The sequence below is a fragment of the Mizuhopecten yessoensis genome, unplaced genomic scaffold, assembly GCF_002113885.1.
Source record: "Mizuhopecten yessoensis strain PY_sf001 unplaced genomic scaffold, ASM211388v2 hete_36192500, whole genome shotgun sequence".
Taxonomy (NCBI): Eukaryota; Metazoa; Mollusca; class Bivalvia; order Pectinida; family Pectinidae; genus Mizuhopecten; species Mizuhopecten yessoensis.
The window spans coordinates 1,038-10,241 of record NW_018485791.1 but is presented as its reverse complement, the minus strand read 5'-3'; the positions used below and the strand labels follow the sequence as shown (position 1 = coordinate 10,241).

At 34.8% G+C, this 9,204-nt stretch overlaps 1 protein-coding gene across 1 annotated transcript; it reads right to left on the bottom strand.

Annotated features, from left to right (window-relative positions):
• Positions 1-2,538: 2,538 nt before the first annotated feature.
• LOC110444947 (thrombospondin-2-like) lies at positions 2,539-7,950 on the bottom strand. The gene is made up of 3 exons (XM_021489297.1): positions 7,541-7,950; positions 5,529-5,672; positions 2,539-4,457 (listed from the first exon to the last, which is right to left on the bottom strand). The coding sequence occupies exons 1-3, from the start codon at positions 7,632-7,634 to the stop codon at positions 4,282-4,284; spliced, it is 414 nt and encodes a 137-aa protein (XP_021344972.1). The 5' UTR covers positions 7,635-7,950; the 3' UTR covers positions 2,539-4,281.
• Positions 7,951-9,204: the final 1,254 nt, after the last annotated feature.

The window sequence follows — 9,204 nt, the reverse complement described above, 5'->3', positions numbered from 1 at the left end:
TATGTCCCGACCTGGAGACAGAACCCATCGCATTCCTCACTTAGGCGAACGTTCAACATTAAAGCCAAAAGTGAGATGTTGCCTAGCAAGGCGCTAGGAAACAAAAGTTAGTTTGTTGTAGAAAGAATTATAAGATCCCAAATATTGCAATGGGCGCAGCAGAATTATATTGGTCCTAGTGTAAATGAAATGGCAAATAAAGTTGCCCTGAGGTGAACACATCATTCTTAGAGACTGTCCTACCATAACCTAACTTTTGCAATTATATAAAACCAAAAACCAAAGAAACAAACTTCCTTATACTCTTAACCACCATAATACCAATGGTAAAACAACGCCTCATTTTAATCAAATGCTGATGTCAAGTCAGATCTTAGAAGTGGACTTTTATTACATTGTAGCAATATCATTGATACTAAGATTGTTGTTATCTTTCAAACTGCATGTAAGTTGTTTTTATTATTTATGTGTCTTGGTTTTAACGTATTCATTCAACAGCAACAGTTATGCGATCTGTTGTCTAATGTGACACTGACGTAGAGAAAAAAGCCAAGATTCAAGTCCCAGGAGTCGCAATTAGAGTTGCAGATCAATTTTGTTTTTCCTAGTGTTCCCTAAGCAGATGGTTGTAGGATATTTGGGTCTATTTTCCTTGAACCATTAGGGTTTGTGTTATAATTGTACTCCTGCTCATGAAGCTGATTTTACACAGCGTTTAACTCCTAGTCCTGTGACTTAACATTTGAATATGGTTATCTTTCGTCATTAACAAAATAAAATCCAAAAACAACTAAGGTATCCATTTCACGTATCCTGCAGAACTTTAAATTATAGGTACCACAGACTACTTTTCGTCAGCTCAATACTTTATTTACTTTCACTTCTTGCTAAATTTATGATCCTTAGTTGCTTTTACTGTATCAACATGCCAGCCTCCTCTTTTTAAGTTGACATCCTTATACATTGAGTTAAATTACACATAGCACACTTGCAGGGTGTCTTTTTGCTTTGGTTAAAATTAAACTTTTATAGTTTTATATATTAATGCGTTATTATAACCTTATCACAAACCAGTTTTACATGGAATATTGCTTGAAATTGGAAATGTATTTGGTCATATATGATACAAAATCATTGACTTTTTTATAAACACCGACTGAAACTAATCTGATATTTGACGTGTATCTTTATGTTTTTTTTACATCAGATTACTGCACATACACGAGAGCGGATTACTACACATCTGGAAATCCCGTTGGTGGCCCCAGAGAAACTTCTGTGACGGCGAGTTGGTGACGTCAGCAAAGACTATAACGTTGATTGATGTGCAAAGTGCATTTTACCTGATTGGCATAGGACTGACTTTAGCCACGCTAATTATCATTATAGAAAAGGTTACGTTTTGGTACCAAACTAAGGTTACTAGTCGGAAATTCCAAAATGACTCCAAAGTTAATGAGTCCACGAATGTTACTATTAAATACATTGGCACGAATTCGTAACACTCTTCATTCAAAGAGTTTAGGTTATCGACATAAAAGGACATAAACTCTAACTATTCTAAAGTGTTAACATTGTATTGGGTCAATAATGTATAATGCATTTGATGCATACTCTAAAGAATGCGTATATGATGATGGACTTCATTTTAGCTTTGACCGTTTGACTTTGAGTTCTAATAAATATTCATTCGGAGGGACATATTATGGTAGTGGTAATTGAAACATCATCAGGACATAATTGTACGTGTCCCCTACTCGTATACTTTCTGACCCTCCATCACCAGCTGGTGATCACGTTGACATTCTTCCGTATTCCGTCCTTAAACAATTATTGTTGTCGAATTTTTCCTGAACATGTACAAATGGATCTTTTTTATAACCATATGCAGTTTTCCTTAGGTCCATACTTTTGCATGCTTAATTTTATTGGAAAACAAGATTGGCTTACTGGAAGCCATCTTGAAATCCTACAGTTGTAGTTTGTTTTCGCTCTCATTTTAGAACTCCGCATGAAAATGTATTCTCAATTTAGCTGTAGTGTCAATTTTGGCTTTACATGTTTCAATGTGAGAAAATTATTAAAACGAAAACAAACAAGATGGCTGTCGGGCAACCTCGTTCGATTTTGACAGTTAAAATTGACAATAAGTATCGGACAGTCATTTCCAAAATTTGGCATGTATGATCCAGCTTGTCATTTGTTGTGTAAACGCAATTTTGAGAGTGATCGAGAAAACAAGATAGGCCCTAGCAGTCATGTTGTATTTTGACAATTTAAGTTAATAAGGACATTACGTTAAAAGAACAATCTCCAACCCGGCTGCATTATATTTTCATCAAAAGATGTCAACAGAACAATCGCTCCAAACGCTTAGAGAAAAAGTCAAAATTGCGTTTAACTAATAAGGATCCTGGAAGGTACCAATGATCTCTTCGTTTGTTATCCATCAATATCAATATCCGAGCAAAAAGACAGCATATTCAGTTTGAACACCATGGTATGAAATTGTTTATCATAGTAAATGCAAAACATATATTCAGAAAAATTTAAATTTATATAAATTAAAAATAAATTGCCAAAGAAGGTTTACCATTTATATCTGATAAGACTTTTTGTTTTGTAATGAAGGCCTTCAGGACGTCTCTAGAAGGATATACTACAGTAACAATAATAGTTGAAACACGATGGTATGGTAAAATAAATAATCAGTTGCAGACATCTGCCTGATTTACTAGCGATGTTAGATATATGAACAGATATAAAGTATACCATAAAATCATCGTCGCTTCATATTCACCGAGGTCATATGCACCTTGTATGTGATAAGATTTCTTGCAAGTTGCCACGTGAAGATAGATAAATAAATACACTATTAATACTGTCATTTGTGTTTGCAATTTGTAAGTTACGAGTCTTTGTAATACATTAACAGTACTGGTAATAAGACACCTAACGAATAGCTGCCTTTGTATCGTTCGTTAGTTCTTTGTATGTTTTAGCCGATTAGATCATAAAAAGTGTAAAATCGGCAAAACGAAGCAAAATACATCAACTGCAATCCAAATGGTTGCATGACGTCTTTTTCATAATAATCAATTGACTGAGTTAAGTATATGACTGACACGGAAACTGTATAAAAACTATTCATACGTAGCTAGTGCAGCAACTTGTTCATGCGATTGATTTTGATCGTCGCATTCAATTACAAAATATCTCAAAAAGGTCGATTGTATGCATGGCAATTAAGTGACCTTCCTCATACACTTCTGTAAGGTTAAATGTGATCATGTGTAAAGTAGATGTGGTCTTTTGTCGATCTCTGTGACTGATTGCATATTAGTTCAAATTTGGTTGAAATGGCAAGCAACGAATATATTTTGTTAAATTAATTTGAAAGTATTCACGTTACAGGTTGGGTGTTACTTAAGAAGCCTGCATTTCTTTCTAATTATCATTATACTGACATGACATACTAATGTTACACTTCAGAACATCAATGCCCTGCGCATATAAAAGACAAAAACATATAAAGAGAATGGTTTTCATAGTTCGAATTACTGACATGGAGTCCATGACGATTATTTTATGTATGATTAAGGAAACAAAGCAAACAAAATAACGACATAGGGAAACAATCTTTGTTCAATCGGATGCATATTTCTACTAGAATAGTAGGTAACCATAATATTGCACAAACAGCAGTGGTAACATAGAAAACTATACTATTTGTATATCTAGTCTCCCAAAGTTAAAACAATGAAATGCCAAATGAAGAATGCGATTTTTTGAGCGGAGCACCTTACAGTTTTTTCAAAACATATCAGTCAGAACTGACCAACTACTGGATACGATAGTCGTTTGTGAATCAATCATAATATTTTATGTGAATCAATCATAATATTTAATGTAAAGTATACAGAATGAAGCTTGTGCGATTATGATAATCGATTACAGGTGTGTAACGGCAATAATTTGTTCGTAGTATTGACGATAAGAATATGCAAGGAAAAGGTTTCCATCTCGTGGTTGTTCAATAACCAACCAGCAATGTATAATTTTACCTCTACCTTAGACTACGTTTTTCCTGCAAACCTTATAACATGGCCAAATATAGAGAATATAAGTTTTAAAGTATTTTTCTGCTGTTCACGAGTAATGACATGCACCCTTCTGAAATTTTTCAAGCGACCATCAAGTAAAAAAGAAATGGTTACTCATTGTGAAATGTCTTGTAACTTAATTTGTGTCATTATAGACAGTATTCCTTCTTGTTCCACACTAGCATAACGAGCAAGGTTTCACCCTGGTTTCACACCCAGTACAGTACTTCCCACCAGGCTGTGGGGCAGGGGAATTGCATAACCGTATACTCTCCTGTATACCCATGCATTTGTAATCTGTCGATGACCTCTCACAGTCGGCGTATGGCTGCCATGCAGACCAGCTGCCATCTTCTGTAATAAAGAGATACAAATAGAAGAGTAATATAGTTTTTTTGCGACGATGCGTCTATCACCATGATATATTGTCACGTAATAATGAACAAAAAATTTGACACAAGCACACTATATGGTATATAACTAAAGCCGATGGCAAGTCATTTACACGTACAAACAGTTCTAAGCTAAAACAATATGTATAGCTCGTGTTATTTATTTTTCTCAATTCCGGTTCAACAAGGATGTGTGAAAGTTTTAATCAATTCGCGCCATTTCTCTGGAAATGCATTGGTTTTTTTGGTTATGGCAACAGTTAATGTCAAATGACGTCGGTTGCCTAGAGACACCGCCGAAAGGAAATCATAGAGAAGCAAAAACAGTGTTGAAATACTGGTGGCGGACTAGTCTTCGATTCTTCAATGTCCCAGAAGCAGAAAAAGTTCCAGATCATGCGTATGGCTCACGAAAATCGCTATTTACGACATCATGCGGTAGGAGATGGCTTGCCTTTTTCTTTTCACGAACGTACGAGGTTTCAAGTACGTTATAAAATTTCATAACGTTATAAAATTTCATAGGAACGGTCATAATGGAACAAGCATATTTTATCTTCCCTCCTTCTTGTTAGAAAACAGAAATAGAAAACTCCGAACTAATGTAATGAATGTCCTTCTTATTTGTCAGTACCGTTATTACGTTAAGCTTTCACTAGAATTGGCACAGGTAGTTATTAAATCCATTTGTGCTCCACCTGATAATTATATCACTCTGATATTTCCCGTGTACTGCTATATATCACGTATACCTGTATGCATGTACATGTACATGTCGCTAGACATACCACTAATTCGTAAATATTCATTAATATTCATCAATTCACTTCGACACGGGCTGTATGTGCCTTTCGTTTGCACGTGTATCGTAGCTTTCACTCTCAAAATGTCATCAGACGTGGTGTTTTTCAATAGGTTAAACTTATTAACCATAATGTCATTTTGAATTTTTAAAATAACTTGCTTTTCAAAAGAAGCCATACACTAAAAAGTGTTAACCTTTTTAACAACACGTGTGTACGCTGTAACTTACCTGGTACTGGACATGGATGTACGTTACACATCCTTCTTTGCGCCATTCGACCGTTACATGACGATCTGTCCTTCAGACATAAACGAGATTGCCAGCCTTTTCCACAGGACACAGTACACCTCAGCCATTTACTCCATGTCCTCTCTGAGTGAAAATTCAAACACGATAATCATATTTAAATGGATTCATAATTAACACCAAACACGATGATCATATTAAATGGATTCATAATTATCACCTAGAGCAATAACGTTAACAGCACAGGCAACACATTCATTCGCAGCAAAAGGTTGTCGGGCATACGGTCATCTGTTAGATATGAGTACAGAAGAAAAAAATATCTTGGCATTTGCAAAGATGCTTTGTGAAATTATTAGATAGATAAGTAAAAGTTGAGTTAAAGATAACAAGAGGGAAGTGGTTATGTGCATATTCTGATGACCTTATTAGCCTTCAATCAGTTTCGTTTTGGGAATGTTACATGTTAGGAGTATCACAAAGCGGAACAATATACTCCCGTTCCATGGCAAACTGAAATACTCAAAAGCCTTCGGATGAATGATTGTATCTTAAATATTGACCAAATCTCATCAGAATTCGATCATGTTTGACTAAGTTATTTACTGGACGCCGTCAACCAATCCAGATTCAGTTTGCGTATTAATTATGAGCAGATTTGTTTCATTGTATCACCGAGCCCTTGTCTTTGAGTATTATAAATCTTGCTTATGTTTCATCAGAATCGATGTGATTGAAATATTGCGCTGAAACCGTTAGTCAAAACGAGTGCAGTAGGCTGATTAAGTACGAACGGAATTTGCTAACCTTCAAACTTATCATCAGACTTGCTAACGAAATATCTTGAACATCAATTTATATTTCAGCAAGTTAAATCATAGCACATTATGCTTATTAATGATGACTAAGTTAAATTGTCAATAATACACGGAGGCAAACACACTAACATACTTCCGCTAGTACACACACATTGAGTCACATCTTGTAATGATTTATCAACTATTATCGTGGCGCTAACAACAGCTTTTATGACACTTTTTTTATTTATTTTGAGCATCTTCTTTCGTATATCTCATAACAATTTACACTATCCGATAGTCTAGAAAGCAACAGCCGAAACAGACCAACGTTATTGTCAACGGAGTACCCATTTACTCACATTTATCTCCTTCAGTCGCACGCACACACTACACGCATGCATCTTGTACACAGTAGAGGCCGTCTTTAAATGACCATAGCTGTTAAACAATATTAAATCAAACCAAAAAACCCTTCTACATAAATACTATCAATGTCAAATTTGTCAACAATGCCGAAACATGGAAATTATGATGTACATGTAGATGCCTTAGAAAACCAATTAACTTCTGGTTTAATGGAACAGCCTAGGACATCGATGCACGAGTCTAAACAGGACGAATAACACCATGGGGAAATACTGTTTGTTAAATCAACGGAAAGCTTTTAAAGAAAGAGACGTAAAACATGTTATGTTAATGTAAACTATGGCTGCGATCTTGGCTTTTTTTATTTTTAGGTACCCCTAAAACTAATAACAATTCTTAGGCATTAATTTAAACGTTCGGGTTACCGGCTGTAGAGACGATCTTGGAAGCCTGACCAACTAGAAAATAACAACATTTTATCAGGAATTTTATTTGAAATCCCTTCACTGGTATTTGCTTTTAAGTTTTAGATGATTTAAAATGCTTATTTACAATGTACGACAGCAATAGGCCATGTGTACTATAGTCTCTGCTCCTAATGACTCACATGGACTATTAACTATGAAATTGGCTTTTGCATGAAGTTTATTCATGTTAATACATAGAGCATCATAATAAAATAGGTACTATAATTATGTATACAGCTTACATATGTAATTCAAGGAAATATGATTGAGGGCCAACATAATCGTTACAAAATTATGGATCCCATTTTTTTAAAAAATTCGGGAAAGTATTGACTTTGTTATAAGTGTTAAACAAACTTACGTGGTTTACGAGCTTGACGAGGTTTATCCTTTCCTTGGATCTCCACACCAAGGCATATCACGAGTAATATCACTGCTACCAAATGCATTTTCATTGTCCAACTGTCAAGTCCTTCACGTGCGAGAGTGTGATGATAACCGTACTTTTTGTTTTAAATATATTAGACATGTGTCACCCTTACAGTTAGGGCAAATATAATTAGTCACGCTGGATTTAACCTTTTTATCATATTTTGCATCGATTGTCTCGTGACCGTGATTAAGTTATTTTACTGCTTTGTTGTCATGTTCGGTCGGAGTGTCCGCTGAAACCACATGTTATTGACAAAAAATAAATTGATCATATGACACATAACCTAGTTTTATATGAACGTCTTCCCTCAAGCAAGGATGCTTAAGAGCGTTACAAACATGTTACGCAGTAGTAGGTTTGGGTTGTGATTAATTAATGTTTACAGTAACTAGCGGTGTGCAGTCATGCGACGCATAACACATAAATAGTTGATGCATGTATCAGATTGCTACGTTCGTGTAAAATTGTTCTTGTGGAAAGTTCCAAGTAAAAAGAAGCCGTCACGATTGTAAGATTAATGAAACTTTTAAAGCAATTTGACATGTACGGTATATATATATATTATTTTCGTTTTCATTCTAACATAATAAATGGTCAGAAAATTCAGAAACTAAGAAACTCAAAAAATGTATTTCATCTATCAAGATATCACCAAGTAACGTATGGTAATGAAAATAAATGACAAATGTGTTCGCCACCAGCAATTACATTTGTCATTAATAACTCCTGACACTTTTGTATCTGTTAGCTTACGTTGGCGATATTTAGCGATATGTCTCTCCAGGCGTATATAATCACATATGTCGCCTCCATCACACATGTTACAAATATTGATATCTGTTAAAAGTGAAAATAAAGTAAGGCATTTAGGTCATTACTGACAGGAAAACCTTAATAGTAATTCATGTTCCATTTTCAATTCTCTTGTTTTTTTAATAATTCAAACAAATCTTAACAAATATTGCATCCCTGCAGGTTCGGGTAAGCTTGGTTTATCGCTGTTTCCCCCTCCATATTATCGTAATATATGCTCAATTTGTTTTGAAAACAACAGTAATTGAATGCATATTTTGCGAGCTTTCGAAAACGATTGTTTCTTTTGTCAATAGTGAAGTGCAAAGAGTTCAAATTATATATTTGTTAAAAACCAACTAAACATTAATGATTCATACAAAACTGATGATTATCGTTCCAAATATGATATTGCAAGGTGTGGTTTTGTTTTGTTTATAAAGGTAAGTATTCATTTAACAGCCTAGGTCATTTAAAGATGTGCCTCCGTATGAGTATTTTATGCGTGAGATGGAGGCGTTTTGTTGGATAATTATTTCTGGTTGACCAAGAGGTTAAATAGAAAGTTGTGTTTTGTCAGCTTGCAAATCTACTGATACATACTCAAATGCGTGTACGCATTGCTCGCTACTTTTATATTTGCGGGAGAGGGTTTGGGAGAGGGTAAGTCTATATGATAATAATATACATGCACGTGTATGGTCTAATACTACATGGTTATTTAACAATGAAGAGTGTCTTTACTGTCACAAACCATTTACAGTAAAACATTTGTTATTCGAGTACATTGACCTCCAGCA